Here is a 20,713-nt window from a genome sequence, read left to right on the forward strand (position 1 = left end):
ATTTCTTCCCTACTGTGTTGCTCCAGGCCTGGCTGCAGTATCTCATGCATCTGCCTCCCTTCCTAGCAGTTCTGATACCAGAACACTGCTTCCTCCCTGATTCTTCACCACAGGGAGAGCTGGCTTGTGTCTGGGGATCTCACTCCCTTTGCTTTGTGTCTCTCACTAGCTCTTTCGTTAATATAAAACATGCATGATGATCCTGTTTCCTGCAGGACATCCTCACTCACGTAGCTGTGGTGAGAAAAGCTCTTGCTTATTTCTGCAGCTAAGAAAGAAGATGAGAGGCAGGTCATCAAACAACTCCTTTGACCTGAATGATGCTCCTCATTGCTAGATTGCAACAGGATGTAATTTTCTACCATCTCACACTTGCGGCCTCCCGCAACAGAAGCCCACAGTTGACTCCACTCAACAACATTGAGGAAGATGCCATTTACATCCTAAAAGCCAAGGGCATATCGGATGTTAATTGTACATCATGCGTGTTTGACTACAGGACCAGGCACATTTCGTAAGCCCTAATCTCTCCACTGTGGAATGATCTTTCATAGAGCCATAAATTACATGAGCAATTGCGCGTGACTCATTCCAAAGCTGAAGGCCACTGGAGACCTAAGCAGTGAGCAGAGTGGAAAGATATACTAGGTGGAGAGAAGAGGAGGCCTGGGGCCTACCTCCCTATAGATACGGCCCCTCCACTCCACAGGGGTCTCTCTGGGAAAATGAAACATTGCGAATAGGGACCACCAAGGGTTCCTCCCAGCTCCAACAATTCTGTCAGGTTTGATGGTACAGCTGGATAACAATTGCTTGTAACCTGTTATCCTGACTGAACCTTCTGCATAAAGGCCCAGCATGCGTGGCTGACTGAAGCAGAGGCTGGTTTTGGTTTTACCCGATGTGTGTGTGTGTGTGTGTTTTTCCTGCTTCTGCAAGAAAAGAACATCAGTCTTGGGTTCAAATGCTCTTGACAATAAAACTTCTAGATTCCCAGGTAGCTACCTGTGGCCATGTGACTAAGTTCCGGCCAATGAGATGACACATGACAAATGGGATGCCTCTTCTTGTGTTCTTTATATAATTTTCTTTTCCCTGCCTCTCACAGCCAGATTGCTGGTGGTGGTCTGGGCTCTGGCTGCTATCTTGGATTATGAAGACAAGGGCCTCACCCAGGGAGAGCAAGCAGGAAGATGGAAGGGCTTCACTCCTGGAGCATATCCAGGATGGAGCTTGCATGAGTCTGAACCACAGACTCCAGATTCTGATGTGACAAAGAAACATGTCCAGCTCTTTCCAGCTGTGGACACGCATTGCCTGTCAGTCCCACTCCTCCCGTTCTCTTACGTTCTGCTGCCCTGGATCTGGGAACTATAAAAATTCCCCTTTTACCTTCTGTCACATGGGGAGAGAGCCCTGGATGACACGACCTAACAGAGGAAGGACCTTTGCCCGATGGTTCTGGTAGCTTTCTCTCTCTTGCCCCTGCAGGAGCTTCTGCCAGCCACATTCAGAAGAACCACTGGCACCAGCCATCTGAGGTCTTCCAGTCTGCACTGGGCAGTTCCATGCCAGTAGGCCTTTTCCTGTGGTACAGCTGCCCACTTCTCCAAACCCTCACTTACCCACAGCCTACTAAAGTTGAAAAGAAATTACATGGAAAGTTCCAGAAAGAGAAGATTAGTGTTTTAAAATGCACGCTGCTCTTAATAGTATGATAAAATTGTGCACCGCATGTCCTGTTTGGCACATGTGTCTTTATTCATCAGGTACATGCTGTACACTCTATTTAGTGGCCATCTCAGTCATCCACAGCCACAGTACATCACAGTGTCTGTGTTCCAGTTGTCCATATCTTCCTTGGCCATACTTAAGGGACAAGTTCAAACATGGTGGTGAGAAGGAAGCTCTGAGGCATGAAACATGAGACAAACCAGCTTCAGCAGTGTGGGGCATGGTGTATGACAGAAAAGTAAGTAAAGGCCAGATTCTGTGCTTTCAGTGGCTTTAGCTATTCATTGGAGGTCTTGGAGCATAAGCCCTGAAGACCGGGGAGCCAGAGTATTTCCATGAATTTCAACCTCCAATGGCGACAGACACACCCTCTCCTAAGAAGTTCAACTTTCAAACTGAGGGATGGGGGATGCAGTTGCTTCTTTTTTTTTTTTTAATTAATTACAGTTTATTCACTTTGTATCCCACATGTATCTCCCTCCCATTCTCCCCTCCCAAGCTCACCCTCTCTCCCTCTTCTCCACCCATACCTCTCCCCTAGTCCACTGATAGGGGAGGTCCTCTTCCCTTTCCCTCTAATCCTAGTCTATCAGGTCTCATCAGGAGTGGCTGCATTGTCTTCCTCTGTGGCCTGGTAAGGCTGCATCCCCCTGAGGGGGAGGTGTTCAAAGAGCAGGCCAATCAGTTCATGTCAGAGACTGTCCCTGTCCCCTTCTTGGCTACCTCTGTGCAGGGGTTCTAGGTTATCTCCATGAATGGTTCTTGGTTGGAGTATCAGTCTCAGCAAAGTCCCCTGTGCCCAGATTTTTTGGTTCTGTTGCTCTCCTTGTGGAGCTCCTGTCCTCTCCAGGTCTTTCTACCTCCCCCTTCTTTCATAAGATTCCCTGCACTCTGCCCGAAGTTTGGCTATAGGTCTCAGCATCAAAGTCTCTACCCTGCAGGGTATCAAAGCAGATGCTGCGATCAGCAGTTGCTTCTTACACCCAGCTTCCCTGCTTTCTTCCAGATTCCCTCGCCCTTCTCTCATTCCCTTTGCAGGTTAACAATTCTGCGCACTAAATTTACTAGTTGCCAAATAAATGCCCGATGGGGTTTCAGTCTCTCAACTGCGCTATGATAAACATAATGAATTAACTTGGGTCAGTAAGTAGCCACTTAATCTTGACTAATACAGTCATGGGTGGTAAGGGGCAGAAACAGTGGAATAGTAGGAAATGCCTTTTCTGCTTTATAAATAGGTAGGTAGATAGATAGATAGATAGATAGATAGATAGATAGATAGATCCAAAACTTACCTGTGGCAAATATGACAGAAAACAGTTGACATTCTTACTCTTTAAGAGAGCCCTGTCAGTGTTAAAGGCATTTTTAGGTGTTCAGAATCATTTGGAAAAGAAACGCAAGTTAAATTATAACTGCAAGCTGAGAAAAAAAAGAACAAAATGCTTTTCTCAAGTCAGCACTGATCTTTAAAAGCTAGAATATCAGTTTTCATGAGAATGCATGAAAGAGAAAAAAATGTGACTGCCTATTTGATTTGTCTTGCTTTGGCTCTGCTAGGGATTGTACCCGGAGCCTCAGGTGTGCTAGGCATGTTTTCACCACTGAGCTATGGCCTCAGTCCAAACTCCAAGAGCATCTATATTCCAGCAACTCTATTTTTAGGAATTTAGTATAAAGAAATGAAGATGTGTATAAAGCTCTGGTTAGCTGATAGTATTTAGTGGTAGTATACACACATAATCCTAGCTACTTGGGGAGCTGAGGCAGAAGGATAATAAGTTTGAGATCAGTTTGGGCTACACAGGGAGTTCAAGGCCAGCACAGGCAACTCAGTGACACCTTGTTTCAAAATAACACCATGAGTCGTGGGTAGAGTGTTTCTGTGACATGTTCAAGGCCTGCCTGGATTCACTCCCCAACCTACAGTAAATAAATATTCAGACATTTCAGACACAAGGATGACTCTAGCATAATTGCTTAAAAAAAAAAAAAAAAAAGAGGAGGCATCTGTAAGTCTTACAAAGAGGACTTGTTAAGCAAATGATGATGTATCTATGCAACCATGAACAAAACAACTTAAATCGGTACTATGCAAGTCTGCTTGTTACATAAGCACCTTCACTGCTTTAGAAAGAGATCCGTGGCGCTAAGAAATGGGCTAGAAGGTTGAGAGCTGCACGGCATATTCAGGAAAGGAGGCTCCTGTTACAAGCAAAGGCAGAGATTCTGGAAGCCACACACACCATGTTAACAGCAGTTACATCTGGGAAGTAAGACGATGGGACATTTTCAGTTCTTCTTATCTGTAATGTATAAGCGTTCTGCCATGATGTGCAACCCAGAAAAACGGTTTCTGTTAAAACACGATCTCCCCTCCCCATCTCAAAGATGCCACAGCGTTTGCTGAACACGTCTCCGTGACCTCACCATGTCACCTTTCAGCACACTGCAGCTCAGAGCCCTCCCAGCAGGGTGCAATCTTGTCCCGCCTCCTCTCTCTTCCCATCCCAGGATATAATGGTCCTCATGTCCCAGGGTTAGATGACCTGGTTGGATGCTTCTGGTTTCTGTAGCTCCTAAGCATTGTGTGTCTTCATCAGAGCAATCTTCTACTCAAAAGCAACCAAATACCTTTCCATTTCCCTAAGATACACTTTAACTGCCTCAGCTTCACATTCACTTTTCTCCAAGGTTATTTCAATCTTGTCACCATCGTTCTTCAAAATAAGCCAGAGTAAAGCCCCGGCTCCATCACATCCCAAGACTTGTGTGTGATTCTCGCCAATGCACTGCCTGCTTCTCCAAATTCTACCCATCCTTTTGGCCTATGCTTACCACATCCTTCTCCAGTAATTGTCCCATGGTGAGTCCTATGTTTTGGATTCCTGTGGCATCCCATTTACTCAGGTTTTCATTTGACAAATACTACTGACACCAGAGGCTGACACTCACCAGGCACTGACACTCTCCTGGTGACAGGAAGCTGAGTAAGCCTGGTGTCTCTCCCGAGCAGCTTATTGACTGTCTGGTGGACAGTCATTGATCAAGCCACCTCACACCAGTAACTCTAACCAGATCTACTTAGAAAATGGGCCATATGGAAAAATGAAGGCAATGAGCAACCTACAAAAAAAAATCCAATCATTATATGGGGCTGGGCAGTCAACATGGAGAAATGTGCAGGATGAGTCTTAGAGAAGGAACCAGAGCTGACTCCATGGAGAACCCTGAGAGGTTACTAGAAAGACCCTCCTTCAAGGGAGAGGGACAGGTGAGAAGGAAGGGGTTCAGGGCAGGGCAGGCAGTAACCCAGGACTCTGAACTACTAACTTTTCCCATCCTAAGTGTCCGGAGATGTTCTGAACAGTCCTAAGCTGGGTCTGATTCTGCCAAAGGTTTCAGCTATGAGCTTTAAAAGACCATTCTGCCTGCAGTTTGATTAATAGATCTGGGGAGTAGAGGAACCCACAAAGGAGCTGGTGAAAGGGAGGACTTAGATCAGGTGGGCTGCACCAATGATGGGCTCAAGGTTGGACACAGCTGGCAGGGCTTGGGTTGGGCTACACTGCAAAATGAGGAAAGGGAATGGCTCGCCACCAATTTCCAGAAGAAGCTGGGCGGGCTCTGCACCTTCGGCCACTTCTGAGCCAATGGGGAAAGGCAAAGAACGTAGAGCTGGCTTGACGGAGGGGCCAACTGGCCGGGACCTGAAGGAGAGGTAAAGAGCAGGCAGCTGGACACTTCCTGTGGGAACAGGCTTCACGGGCTCACACCAGCTCCCCCCCCCCCCGTAACCCACATAGGAGGAAACAGATGCATGGTGGACGAACTGCGGCATGAGGAGAGGAGCTGAGTGCCCCAGCTGGTGAAGCGGGCAGACCCAGGCCGGAGTGCTCATGCAGGCAAGCCTCAGAATATTGATTGGCAATGGCAGGCATGCTTGGAGGGTGGTGTGATCATAGACAGGTCCCTAACCAATCAGCAGGAAAGCTGGGCTCCTGTTGCTAGGTTAGCATCCAGGCAGAAGTAGATTGTGAGCGGGCTGAGTGGGTACCAGGAAAAACCTCTTATGCATATCGGAATCTGCCCCTCGCTTCACGGTTAAGAGCCAACAAGCAGTGGAAATTAACACTTGTCACCGGCTGTGGATCCCAAGAGAACTCTGCGGCCTTGAGAGGGAGAGAGAAGCACAGCCAAGAAACTCAGTCTGTCACTATAGGAAAATTCTTAAGAGAAAACCAATAATGTAACCACAGGAAAGGGCCGCCAGGGACAGCGCACTCAGCACAGTGACCGCCACATTTCATCTCCAAACAAACCGTCACGGTGGACTTGAATGCCATTCTCATTTCTCAGAGGAGTACACTGAGGCTCTGAGAGGGTAAGGAATTTGGTTAAGTCACACAGGTAGTAAGGTCACCGTGGACTGAAGCCACAGGCTGCCTGATGCCAAGAATGATGCCTTCAATGGGATGTTTCTTTATTTAGTTCCTCTAACCAAGGTTCTCCTTGGGAAGCTGGCCCATCTCCATCCTTTCCTTCTTCAGGAGGAACATGGCTAGATCTTTCTCTCTTGCCTGACACCCATGTCTTGCCTACCCCTGGGTCTTCTGGAAAAGGGATGGGGGAAAGAGAGGAGATACGTTTCAAGACCTTGCATTTATTCACTGATTCTTCCCAACATCTTGAAACCAAGAATATCTCAGGACCAGAGATCTCTCATCCTTATCAAGATCTGGGCAGAGGCAGAAAAAGAGTCAGGGAAGAGGGGCTTGCCTGTGGCATCCTGAAAATCCTGAAAATCTTGAGACTGGAGGTGCTTGTTGTCTGTGGGTAGAGGGTGGGTTCCGGCAGGGACCCAACATCCTTGTCCCTACATTAACAAGTTAAATGTCCCAGTCCAGGTTCTTGCCTGAATAGCACTCTGGCCATGGCCTGCAGTGCCCGCAAGACCCTAAAAGCCCAGGTCATACCCCATGGGCTTCCAAAGAATCTGCCAGTCTATTCGGAAGACCAGCAGCTGGTACTTTATAAAACAAAAGCTGTGGCCTGAGCTCAAAGTCAGAACTGCTGTGGGAAGTTAGCGCAGTCACTCTTCCACTTGGAAGGTGAGAATGCTCAGAGGAGTCACAAAGTGACAGCCCCTTCTGAGACAGCTTGACAAGGTCTCTAGGAGAAGATGCACATCACCAGCAGATGTGCTGTGGACACCAACCTCACTAGTATCTAGGATCTTTGGAAGATGGAGGCCATTGGAACACCGTTTTGGAGAGGTCGGGAGGAGCCAGGTCCGGTTGTTTATCCCCAGACTTGGAGCTGGTTTCTTAGGCAGCTTGCTGGCAAGCTCTCTGCTCAACACCTTTGATGGGCTCATGAGATTCATAGCTAGCTGACTTGCAGTTTTGAGGTAAACCTCCTTAAACACAGAGGGACTACACACACCAGCATGACAAGAAAACAGAGCTCCTAAAACATTCAGCCACTGGGTTTCCTGCCACTCAAAAAACTTCCTGGGTTCCACTGACTGATAGCACAAGCCAGGAGTAAACACTGTTGGAAGTAAATCTCTTCCATGTTCCAAGCACTCTCCTAAGAGCTCTGTCTATATGAGATCGTCTAATCTGCCTAGAAACCCTATGTAGTCGATATTAATATAGTGTTTTATTTGTCCTGCAAGCTAAGACAGGTCTTCTTGGGGTTTTAACTCTGAACTCAGACATTTTCCAGTACAGGTATGCCTGCTTCGCCCCAGCTGTCTCCCAGTAATGGAAACCAGTGGTCACATGAATAGATTCACTTTGCACACTTGGGGGTGTGGCAGGTCATTAAGGAGCCACACAATTGTACAGTTTCATATTTGCTGAGTGCTCTTATGTGATAGGCACTCTATCAGGTATCAGGGTCCTTGCATAGAGCAAACCTACTTACAGGGACTTCCATTAACCGCAGTATGTATTTGAGGACATGGTGTCTTTAAAAGCCAAGGACTCTTGGAGTCTCACAGTTGGTAAGTGACAGAGGATGGAAACTCTGAAATAGAAAGACTGGGCTAAAGTGTGGGTGTGGAACACTGCATGAGAGGGTCCTAGAGGTAGCGGTTAGAGGACCATTGCTGAGCACAGATGCACTACGGAATGATGTGTTCACTTGGCTCCCATCCAGAGGCATCATCCTTCTGAGCCAACCATGTCCAGCATGGGTGTCAGTCTGCAGGGGACAGTCTTAAGGTCCAACAAGTTCTCAGACCTTTAATGACAGTGCAGAGACCACCCATTCTAGGATGCTGCAAATCTAGGGGTATTCACATTATCATCAATCTCTGACCCCTGTGCTGAACCGAGGAAAATAGGGTGCCCATGATGGTGAAGAGGAAAAGGTGGGCTCCATTGGCGAAAGACCTGGGAGCCTACCTCTGATGTTTCACAGTGCATATTTCTGTCTGCTGAATGTAGGCTCAGTCCACAGAGAGGGGCTGAAAGTCAAACAGAAAGTTCAAGCCTGGATCTCAGTTTCCCCACATGTGAAGGAGCAGCCGCCACCCTGCATGTCTCCTCTGGGGGCGATGCTGAGTGCCATGGGGTGGTGTTTCCTGCTATGGCCAAGCTCCTAGAGCAGCCTCATCTGCAAGGGGCCCGCCCGACAGGCTTCTGTTTTCACCTCCCCTTTCCCAGACTCGGCCTACCCAGCAAAAGCCTGGCCATGGTTGGGAGCCTAGGTTCCAGGTAGCATTAATGCTACATCTACTCCACCTGCTCGCCTGAGCAGGTGCAAGGGTTGAGCACTAAGCCAACTGGCTGACCCTTACATAGAAGCCAAGCAGCAAGTCTCCTCCCCAGACATACACCCTACTCTCAATCTTTGTTTACTCTTTATTGAAATATAATGAATATGGCATTAAACTCACACTTCACCTACTTTGTAAAAAACAGTTTTCATACTTTTTAATTAATTGTTTTTATTGGATGTGTATGGGCATTTTGCCTACATGTATGTCTGTGCACCTCTTGCATGCCTGGTGCCCGCAGAGGCCAGAAGAGGCATCAGCTCCCCTGAGCTGGAGTTCCAGGTGGTTGTGAGCCACCATCGCACAGGTTCTGTGGACGAACAGCCATGCTGTTCACTATTGAGCCATCCCATTTACTTTTGAGACACTGTTTAACAACAGTGAATCTCCAACCCTGATTTTGCAAATATGAAATCACTTACTTATTGTAAGAATCTCCACAAATGCATTCTGGAAGTACTTATGAACACCCGCTCTGTCCTCTGATGGCACAAATGTCAATCACTGAGTACCTCCTGGTGCCAGGAATGGGGCGTAGAAACTGATAAAAACCTGTATCATTTAGTCCATGTGGCAACCCTGAAGGTTGGAGGAGCAGCTCTTTGCAAGCAAGAAAACAGGATGAGGGAGGTTAAGTAACTTCCTCATAGTCACATCATCTCAAAAAAGGGCAGACAGGTGGACCAAGATGCTGGAGACTGGAAAGGCATTTAACATACAACGCCTCAGAGAAATTTAATTCCATTAAATCAGCCATCTGCCCATCAGCAAGGACCTTATGACAGGAGAGGATGAAAATAAAGATGTAAAAATGCCAGCTGCTCTCACCAGGGTATAAGCCTTAGGAGCCTCATAAGGGACAGGAAGACAAGCTTCCAGGAGAGCCCACATGAGCCTCACCTCTGCTTAGAAACCAAGGCACTTGCCCCTGCCACTAAGTACTTGTCCCTACTGTCCCCTGCCTTCTCTCCTGATGCTCTTTCTGGCAAGGGCTTCTGCAAGACCCCAACTGACAGCAAAAGCACGGTTCCTTCAGCCATGGACCCAACCCACCTAAGGCTAGCTCCTTCCTACCTCCCTCACTCAGCAGACACTGACAAACACCACAGCGAGCTCCGGGTACCAGGCACAGAGACTGAGCTCCAGGTATCACAAAGTTGAATGTTCTGGCCTCACCTCAGGTGCTGGAGGGCTGTTGGCAGCAGCTTTCCCAGAAAGGTCTCTGGGCGAATCTTCAAAAAGACCTCACTGGTAAACCGGGCAGTGTTGGCGCACACTTTTAATCCCAGCACTTGGGAAGCAGGGGCAGACGGATGTCTGAATTAGAGGCCAGTCTGGTCTACAGAGCAAGTTTCAGGACAGCCATGGCTACATAAGAGATCTTGAAGCAAATAACAGGGTAGAGTGAGGCCCCACATTCCAGATCGGGGTGAGATTTGAAATCATGGGCAGGAGCCAGGGATGGATACCCCAAACTGCGTAGTGAACCATTTGTCACACCAGAACTCTCACCCTGGCTCCTACGCCTTAAGTCATCAAGGACCAACAACTCCACATATCATGTTTGAACTTAGGTTCACAGCTGTCAGATGTCTTTTGCATTTGCCAAGCCACTAGCTAAATAGTAAGCAGGTGTAAGCAGGCTGGCAGCCAGTTCGCTTGAATTTACTAAGTCCAAAGGCTTCCTGAGAACATCTGCGTCACCCAAGCTTCATGCAGTGTTGGTGACCGGAGTCCCACACTCTCTAATCAGCTGTGGGAAGCTGTGTGTATCTACTCCATGTCTCCCTACTTTTCTACTTTAGAACCTCCCCTAAATCCAGTTAATGCCCAAGAGCTCAGCAGGTCATTTTTGCAAAACTAGCTGCAATGATCTCTCCACTCCACAGGATTTTTTAGCATTATTTTTACAGCTGTCCCATTGGTGGAAGGGACTCATGCTCCAGGCTCTGGAATGGGGTGGAGGCTCGCTATCATGCTGGATGAGAAGCTACCAGGTGGTCATTAAACACAAGGAGACCTCCACCTGGTTGTCTTAGATACACCTAGAATTCAGTTGCTGTGCTGTGAGGAAGCCTACCACAGCGCCACACGGGGACACAACCTGAAAATTTCTATCCAAAGATCCAACGGACAACAGACCATGGACAGACACAAGGGTAAAGGAGGCATCAAGTAGATTCCAGCCTCTTGTTGTCTATTCTGAAAGTCTTCCTAGCTGACAGACACACACCACCCTATCTGTCTTAATCTACTAAAGCACTGACGAACACAATGACGTAATGATGTGGCAGTCAGGTTAGGGGTGAATTCTTCTCCAACAATAGAGCAGGATACAGAAGTAAACAGCAAAGGACTACAGCCTTTGGATACACTTCAGTCGTCCACTCGCTGGACGGATGATTCTGGGAGGTACTTAGGAGCCTCTAAGAGCCCCTGGAGGTCCAAAGCTCCCCACCTAGAGAAGCTATCTGACTCTCACTCCCCACATTTAATTCCTCTCTTCCTGCCTTACACTTCCTGCTCCCTCCCTGTGCTATGGGTCACCCTCCAAATACCTTGTCTACACACAGGTCCTTGTTTATAGCTCTGCTTCCTGAAGAAGCCAGCTAAAACTGGTTCCTGGTTACATTACGAGGCAAAAGATTTTTGCTCCTCCCACCTCCGTTTTGCAGATAGGGAGAGTGACGCGTAGAAAAGTGACACCGTGTTAAAGGCCACTTAGACAGCAGGGGCAGGGATAAAATGAGGGGCCAGGCCCTTGGCTTGACTCAGTTTGGGAAGTGTGGCTGAGGGCAGGCAGACAGGGGGAATACTGCCAGCATGGAGATGCAGGAAATGTCTTTGACTTATTGAACAGTGCCTGGCTATGTGGGCAGTGGCTGAGGAAACGTTGGTAATAGACCCATGGACCAGCAGACACTATGCCCGGAAGCCCATGGCTGCTCCCCAGCTGCATGCCAGGAGGGTTCCCACTCCCCATCAGCTGACTTAGTAACCACTCGCTTTGCAGCATCAACTGTTAGTAAATTTAGACTTGACAGTTTAAAACAGCATCAAAGCTTCAGTAATGAAGATGTCCTTTCAACACATCTCTAGAAATCTGTTTATAAAGTCTATGATAGATATGCCTATCATTCCATGTACTTTAATCAGTCAGAGATCATTCCTGTCCACAAACAAGGACACAAAGAACATACAGAGAGAGCAAGAGACTCACCTCAAATCATCAGCTTTTACAGGGCAAGCTAGGTGGAGGTTGTTAATGGCTGTTAGTGATAAAGTGGTAGAAACAGAAAACAGGACGTGATGAAATGGTAAACATAACACCGAGAACTAGTTTATACAGTATTGATGGCCAGGCTGGAACAGGTCACAGAAACATTGAGCACTGAACAGGGAGGAGGCAGGGGACTCAAGTACAAGTCCCTACAGGGTGGCTATAGGTTCAGCCTAAGACAAGTGATGGAGATCAAAAGAGAGGTTTCTTGGCTTAGCAAGATAGTGTAATAGCTAAAGGCACCTGCTGCCGAGCCTTGTCACCTAAGTTCAGTCCCAGGACACAGTAGGAGAGAAACAACTTCTGAACGCCATCCTCTGGACTCCGTGGCACACCATGCACCCCACCCGAACACAAAATAAATGAAGGAAAATGTGACTTAAAAATATTTAACAAGTGAGAAGCTCCCCAGGTCTGTCAGTTTACAGTCCTAACACATTCAATATGTCCATTCTACAGGGGAGAAACTGAGGCCCAGAGGATACAGAACTTGTCCACTGATAGGTGGGGAATAGAACCAGGACTCTCCCCTCTGCGTCATGGATGTTCAGTGAAATGGAGTCCCATAGCAGGGAAGGGACACAACAGGTAGGAAATGTTTTATATGCGGAGCCCTGAAGCAGGGGCCAGGAGCGGGCCTTCTGGCCGTGGCTTCCAGGGGCTCAGGATTTCACTGGGATAAGGCTGTTTCTGAAGCGAAGCTTAAAACATGCTAGCAGGAAGTGCAGTTCCCCCTGGTGGGGAAGTTGTTGTTCCACTAAGACTTCAGCAAAGAGCCACCGCTTTCTGGCCTTCTGTCACGGTGCTCCTTACATGACAGAACTCCAGGGTGGTGGGCGGACTGGGTTGCGTTCTTGCTGCAGGCCCCCTTTGCCATCACTCTTTTCTGGCTGCTCTTGGTGTCAGGTTAGTTCAGGGAGAGGCTGGGGCTTGCGGGAGGCCTGGAAGGATCCAAGGGTGGCTGCAGGGTGTGCCCTGAAGCAGCTGGACCACACTCAGGCTTCTCTACCTTCCAGGCCTGCCTGCCCATTCCATCCTGTCTATGAAGAGTCAGAGCATTCCTGTCTTTGTTGCCAGCATTTTCTCTAAAATTGCTGGCCAGTCAATAGGCAAACTTGCCCTGGGATTGTCCCTGGAGGTTAAAACCAGGTGGGAACTCAGAGTCAGACCTGTATCTTTCTGTCTGGATCTTCAGCATCCAGGCTAGCATCCTACATACAGGAGGCACCCAGCCTGTTCCTCAACCAATCACCCTCCTGGCCGCACTGGCCCCCACTACCTCCCGGAGGCAGCTGCCCTCAGGCAGGGTCCTGGCTCTGACAGATGTGACTGTTGGTCCTGTTCACCTCCACCTTATCTCAAGCCTAAGTGCTTTTTTTTTTTTTTGGATCAGGCCGCCATTCTAATTGTGCTCAGAAGACTATCCTGGCTGGATAGCACAGTCAGGCCATTGTACCTTCAGAAATCACCCTTTCCACTTCCCAACTCAGGCCTTAGACGTAGGTGGAGTCTTCAGGTGTCTTCCCTGTGGTAGGACCAGGTCGCCCCCACATCCAGCTTGGCCTTCAACCTGCACAGGACCCTCTGGTCTCAAGAACTCCTGAGGCCTTCCTAGGAACCTCATTTTCCTCAAACAACACACACTATGAGGAGGCTCCAGCCGAAACACTCAGGCCACCACAGTAACAGTAAAAATAAGGACAACACCCTCATTGACTCCATTGGCAACAACAAAAAAAAAAATTCCCGCATGAGCCCTGCTATCCATCTTCCATTTAGAGATGAGAAAACTGAGGCTGGCAGAGGTCTCTATGAAGTGAGGGAATAAAGCACTGGCCCAGACCTGGTGGGCCACTTTGCCAAGAGGACACACTCTGACCCCCTGACTATCTTCAAGGCCTCTCTCTTGCCTCCTATCCCTCATCTTTGCCCACCAGCAAGTAAAACAGTGGGGCCATGGCCAAAGGAAAACACTACTTGCCGGCTGACCACCATCTGGAAGCGCCCTCAAGGTGTTGTGAATCCAGCACCTCCCCAGGTCCCAGCTGGGAACTGCCCCATCCTGCTCCTAACCTCGGATCTGCGTAGGTCCTTCCAGGATAGACACTTAGGAACCTTTGCTAGGGTACTTCATCACTCCCTTCTACCCCTCGCCACACATCCCAAGCAGGGTTGGTAGCTGGTGGGGAGCAGAAACTGTAGAGCAGGGGTCAAGGTTTGCTCTCAAAGGCTGGTGCCCCCGGTGCTGTGCTGGGGAGCAGCTTCCTAGTGAAATTAGAGCACCTGCTGACTTCCATCTCAGTGCTGAGGGAACTGCCCGGAAAGGCTGGAGCAATTCAAGTCGTGGGCGTTCTCCCTAGGCGACTCTTCTGCCTCCTGTGAAGCTTTTCTGTCTTCTAATCTCTTCCCAAGAGTAACTACAGACCTTGGGAAACTTCGCGGGAAACTTCCAACTACTGTGAACTCCGGTGAAACAAGCTACTCCATTGGAGCCAGGACCGACGCACCCAGCCAGCTCAGCTCCCGCAGTGTCTGTAGGTAGCAGCGGGTGCCGAGCGGCTGACAGGCGACCCAAGCCCACCGTGCCCCACACAGGCTTTGCCTGCCGCATCCGCCAGGATTCCCTTTGGGACCACGCATGCGGTTGCCACCCGATTTGCACTGCTAACCTGGGACCTGGATATCTGGGACTTGGAGGAGTATTAAAGCAGTTTCCCTTGGACATTGGCCCCCCTCCCCTCCGCCAGGAGACTGGGACATCTCCCAGGAGTGGACTGGCCCGCCTTGCCCACCGCTCATTTGCATTTCAAAGGCAAAACTTCTGCCCGACTTGCCCGGAGACAGGAACAGTGGTGGTACCTACCTGCTTTGCAGGGGTCGTGGTAATGCAGCTGCTCTGTGCCCTCCTCGCCTTCCAAGGCCCAGTAGTCCAAGGCAATATCCGAGTTGTCCCCAAGCACCCCAGCACCGCGGGGCAGTGGTAGCAGCAGCAATAGCACTATGGTGCCAAGAGCAGTTGCCTGGGGCATAGTGGCTAGGGGTCGGCAGGGGCCCGAGGGATTTAACGCGCACAGAAAGCTCAGGTCCAGAGAGACACGACGCACTGGGTCGGTCGTGGTGGCTGCTGCTTGGCTGCCAAGCACCGGTAGGGTGCGGAGCAAGCCCAGCAGGGTGTTCCTGTCCGGCATGGGCACCCGGGAAGCTGCTGCTCAGCACCACTTGCCCAGTGGTAGAGGCTGCGGTGGCTGCGACTGTGTTGGCGGCGGCAGTGGTAGGAACAGTGGCCGCTCCGCCCCTCTTCACCGGGGCTGGACCACACGCCCTCTCCAAGGGCCCCGGACAGCCAATCACTTAGACGCCCTAGGCGAGGCCCCTCCTCTTCCCTGCACCTCGGGTAACTTCGGAGGAACCCAAGCAAAGATAAGACGCTGACAGGACAAGTGCTGGGGTCCCTGGGGCTTGCGTCCACCTGGCCGAATACACCCTTGACCTGGCACTGTCGTGTAGGCAGCACTGCTCCTCAACGCTGAGGCTGGGCTTCGCGCCCTACCTTGTTCTAGCATTGAATTTCACAGCTCCCAGCTGCACGCGGTGGCAGGACACAGGACCAGCAGCCTGGTGTGAGCTGTCCTGTCCACCTCGCTGCCTACTTTTGTGCTTTTTTTTTTTTTCCCCCAGAATTTGCTTCACTGCAGGATGCAGTGTCTCTCTCACGTCCCTTAGCAATGAAAAAATTTTTGAGTAGGATTCTCTGTATTCTCTCAACGGCCCCAGTCCCACCAGCACAGGTGCAGCACCCCGCCGAACATGAAAGTTGTGTCTGGGAAACTAGCGTAGGAGGGCACACTTCCTCTGAATGACCGTATCCTTCGGTAACCCTGCCCCAGTCCGGGATGCTTTCGGTAGTCAGCGACTCACAGATGAACAGCGCCGCGTATTTACAGTTAGACATACCAAGCAAGCCTTGCTATTAGTGTGATAAAATAAAAATGCGATTCTTTAAAACGTTTTTCTTTTTCTGCCAGTGAAAAACATGCTCCCAAATTATTTAAGGGGGTAATCAAATGTTATTTGAAACTCAGTTCTGCGATGTACCTTTGATGTAAAAATTGTCAGAACCGATTCACTTTGACATACACTATTACTGGAAAGGTTTTCAACGATCTTATATACAAGTAAATTGCCCTCATCAAGCATTATAGCACATCAACGTGCTGTGCAGACTAGTTTGTGGATTGCATCTAGATTAAAAAAAAAAATTAACTGCAAGAAGAAACACAGACTGAACCTTTCTTTGGGGCTTGTTACCGGTAACATGGCTTCATAGCAGCTATATGACAAAGCAGTTAACAGGTCCAAAGCTGGCCTTTACGTCAGACTCCGAACTTCTCACACTATGATCCTTTGTTCCATGTTTAACAATTCCTTCAAACCAGGAAAAGTAGAGGTCAACCACCAGAAGGATGCAATATAGAGTATTTCATTTTGTCCTGATTCTCACAGAGAAACAGACCGATCCTGTCTGAAGCTGTTGTCAAATGAGCTCACAGAAGTTACAGTCAACTTGGTCAAGATCTGTTAAGAACTGGCAGGTGAGATGAGGGTACTTGAGGGGAACAGCTAGCACCAAATGGCAAGGAAGGCCAAGTGGCCACTAAAGTAGACCATAGGTGTAGGAAGTTGAATGGCATTTCTGCCTGACTGCTGGAAGGAGTCAAACCCAACGCCACAGTTCATTATATGTACTGCAGTGAAGGTCACCACCTGTCAGTAGACAAGTCCCCAAAGTGGACATCTAAAGGGCTAACAAACTTCTGTGACACTTCCAGGCTTCCAGATGGCCCTATGAAAACAGCCAATTGGCTGCCCCATTAACAGAGAATTCTGTAAAACAGACATTAGAGGCTGGTCTTTGGCATGCACAGAAGTTGGAGCTTTTATTGCCTCTAATCGCCACCTGGTGGGTTAACTGCCAGTCTTTTCATCAATACCCTTTATCCAAATATTTTGAAGACCCATGCTCACAGAGAAGCATGTGGCACAGCTTTGTGTCAGGCTTGCCTGGATGTCTCTGGCTACCAACCAATAGGTTAAGCAGCAAATATATGGATTCGTTCAGATGAAAAATGACTGAACAGGAATGTTCAATACTTTCCTCATCACTTCTACAGCTCCGTAGCAAGCTAATTTGGTCTTAATATTTTCCTCCTTTTTTGAGACAGTTTTCCTCTATATAGCTGTGGCTGTCCTGAAACTATGTAGACCAGGCTGACCTCAAGACTCACAGAGATCCTTCTGCCTCTGCTTCCCAAGTACTGGGACTAAAGGCATGCATCATCACATCTTACTTCCTTTTAAACAGGCTCTTGCTTTGTAGCCCAAGATGGCTTCAATCTTGTGGTAATCCTCCTGTCTCAGCTTCTAAGGGAGGAGATTATAGGCCTGTACCATCACATTCTGTGTAGCTAAATATAAAAGCACATTTACAATCTAAATCCAGGGTTGGCTCGAGAGGTGGCTCATCAGTCAAGAGCACTGGTTGTTTCAACAAACTTCGGTTTAATATCCAGCTCCTACATGGTGGCTCGATATCTTCAAGTACAGTTCTCTTTTAGCCTTCTTAGGCACCAGGCACACACAAGTGATGCACAGGCACAACACCTGTGCACACTAGTAAATAAATAAAAATCTAATCTCATGGAAAAGGTCAATTTAGAAAGGCTTTATGACCAAAATCCGTTCAACTTAAGTTCTACTTTCTGTGCTTACATGTTACTTCTTTAGTATCTTTGGTCCTGTGGAAAACCCAAGGAGCCTTTTTCTTAAGTCTCTGTCCTGCCCAGCTTGTCACATCTACATTCCTTTGTCCAAATCCATCAGATTTTATTTTGCAGCTTTTCAGACCCCTTCAGATCTACTTTTAGCCTTTACTTCTCCACCTCGGCCAATTTCCCATTCCATCCTTACCTTCAGCACTGAACCTTGGAATATCGTAGGTGCTCTTCTGGCTCACTCCTTCCTTTACACCTTTGAGATGATGTACAGAGTTTTCTGAAGAAGGCATTTAATTACTGTCAAGCTCTGTAAAACCATTTTAGCTCAAGGTAGCATCCTGGACCCTCTAGCACCTCCTTCAGACCTTCGTGTAGCCATCACATATCCTAAACTCTGACCACCTTCCAAGTTGTACGCTTGTCAGTTTCAACATCTACAATCACTGTAACAGGATCTTGCTTCTTCCTATTTCCATGTCTCTTCCTGGAAGACTTGGGTCCTACAGACTTGCATCCTCATGCCAGCATCCATCAGTCACATCTAGGGTGCTTAAGCTCTTCAGGTCTGCCCTAAAGCTAACTTCAGATGGCCTGACTAAACTAACCCCAGCCTGAATCACCTGTGTCTCTGTAGACTCTTTCCCAGAACTTCTATTCCTGTAGTAATGATGACTTAGACTGAACCACTGTAAGCTAAAATCAGCCAGTTGCAATGCCCCTACAAGTCTTTTTTAAAAACTGAAAATCCTGTTCATGTTTAGCAACCTTGAAAGTGAAAATCACTTAAAACAAATATTTCAAGTAATTTACAGACCCCACTTGACTAGAGGCACCCACTTATTTTAAATTATGCTGAGTGGTTGACTTTATTCTGCAATCAAGAAGCTGGGTATGTAACAACAGGCTTCCTCCTAAGGCATAGAATCTAACCAGACAAGATCAGAAGTCAGTTAAATCTACACTAACCAAATTATATGGCCTACAGGAAATGCCATGTACAGATGTTGAAACTAATTAAAGAACCAAAGAAGTGGATTGGGATTTTAAAAACTGGTTGAAAGTGGTGATGAAAACCAAAAAGCACAAAGAAGATTGGAGAAAATCAACCAGACTTCATCGTAACACTCGGTCCCCTCCATTTGTGTATGTAGCTGTTGTACAGACTGGAGAGGTGACATCTATACTTTATCATGGCAATAATGAAGACAAGCAGCACTAAATCTGCTTCTAGACTCAAAGCCCCTTCAGCAGCCGCCTTAGTGTCTCGCCTACCCTACTCGCTTCACAGGATAGTTGAGGAGACCCCTGTGAAATTACCTGGAAATAAGCAACAAACTGTAGACAAAGCCAGTGTATTGCCAGTCACAGGACTGACAGGCAGAGGGGAGGAGGGGTGCTGACACTGGTTCCACCTCATCTATAAAGAAAAGTCAGAAGAATAGGAAAAGATAAAACAGCCTTAAAAAAAAATCGTTTTCACTATACCATTCTTTCCACTTTTCTGTACATTATTTTTTTTTCCACAAAGAAAAGCAAGCAAGCATCCAAAGGGAGCACATTTAATTTTTTATTACTTTTTTTAAAAAAATCCATCTTTAGATAAATTAACAGACTAGATTAGAATCCTCCATTGTATCTGATACATTATATGCTGGATTTCTATCACTAAAAAGCCAGTTGGAATTTGGCCTACACAAACCCAGAGTGTATACAAAATGGAAGTGATATGGGCAATCACCATGTCTTCCCACCTGCTGACTGTCCACAGGGATTTGTAGGTTCAAGGTGAACACAATGAAAAGCCCAAATGAGACTACTTTTACAGGAAAACCCTGCTCTTCAGAGAACATTTTTCCCCCTTACATTTAGCTCCTGCTTACAGCACTTAAAAACTTTCAAGCAGCCTAAACTGATGAGGTGGAGATAAGCACAAAATGTGTCTTGCCTAGTCCACCAGAACTTCATTATCAGCCTCTTTTATGGCAACTGTGAAATAACTTTTTACCTTTTACCTGCACACACAGCTCCAGTGGAAACGTTAAACCAGGTATGCTCAAGGGAAAGGATAAGCAGTTGCCCTCATCAGGACTGTTAAGTCATACACAACGTCTGTTGGTGTGTGCCTTCCTTCTGTTCTACCCTTTCTGAAAATCTAGTCTAGTCCTAAACACTTTGAAACAACCCTCCTCCATTTCCACTCCTCTGATCTCTCAGAGGACTGTTAAAATACAACTTAACTACACACTTTTACATGATAAAAACATAAACATCTGTGCTTCTGTACATCACCACTCCTCTTACATGTTCCAATAAATCAACAGAATGATGCACTAAGCAATGCTCAGATCTGAACTTAAAACCCAGGTGGAATGGCAGTATGCAGGTTTCTACAAAAGGCTTTTGCCTCTGGAATTCATGCATAGAAGCCCCTTGATGTATTGCTATTCCTGAACAAACTACACTAATACACTTTTTCCTTTTTACATTTGTAAAAATTCAGTAAATTTAAAAATAACATCTGCAAAACATTTGGCATAAAGTGTTAGTAAACATTTAGGAAACAAATGCTATATCAAAATGAGCACAATTTGTGGGTAAACCCTTAAATCAAGTGACTTTCGGAAGAACTAGAATTTGCAGCAACCACATTAAGAGGGCCACCTATCACCAGTAGAACACATGCACACACCAGCCATGAAGTACACATAACAAATGCAATGATTCTAAGGGAATGGGGTTTCTTTGCAAACCACTGCAGTCTGGGAGCCTACTCGATATACTAGGCACACTTCACTGTCTCCCTAGACATCTCCATTTTTTCTTGGGAAAACAGTATATGGATATCCAAGTGGCTAATTTTCAGGAAACATGCTTAAAGATACAAAGTATGTTCTTAGTTTTTGATAGTATTTAAAGTATCAGCTCACAAACTGAGAAGATGTTAGTAAACTAATATACAGCCTTAATGGAGTACAAAAATCCCACCTTCCAATTCACTTAAGAAATGTTCTGCTTGAACTATTCTACCAACTGAGAACCAGGGAGAGCTAGCTAAGACACCTGTGACCTGCATCTTTTTCAAAATAGACGTTGTCACCCCTGTGTGAAGTTATAAATCAATCAACACAAGCCTTTTTA

The 20,713-nt window shown here is 47.4% G+C and overlaps 1 protein-coding gene across 1 annotated transcript in view; it reads right to left on the reverse strand.

Annotated features, from left to right (window-relative positions):
* The window catches only part of Tll2 (tolloid like 2), a 108,003-nt gene extending 93,173 nt beyond the window's left edge, over window positions 1-14,830 (reverse strand). Inside the window, exon 1 of the mRNA XM_055591659.1 lies at window positions 14,665-14,830. Within this exon, the coding sequence (XP_055447634.1) occupies window positions 14,665-14,830 (166 nt within the window). The remainder of the gene's footprint in view (window positions 1-14,664) is intronic.
* Between the last annotated feature and the right edge of the window lie 5,883 nt (window positions 14,831-20,713).

The sequence above is a fragment of the Psammomys obesus genome, unplaced genomic scaffold (genome assembly GCF_907164565.1).
Source record: "Psammomys obesus unplaced genomic scaffold, mPsaObe1.curated_primary_1811, whole genome shotgun sequence".
NCBI classification, from domain to species: Eukaryota; Metazoa; Chordata; class Mammalia; order Rodentia; family Muridae; genus Psammomys; species Psammomys obesus.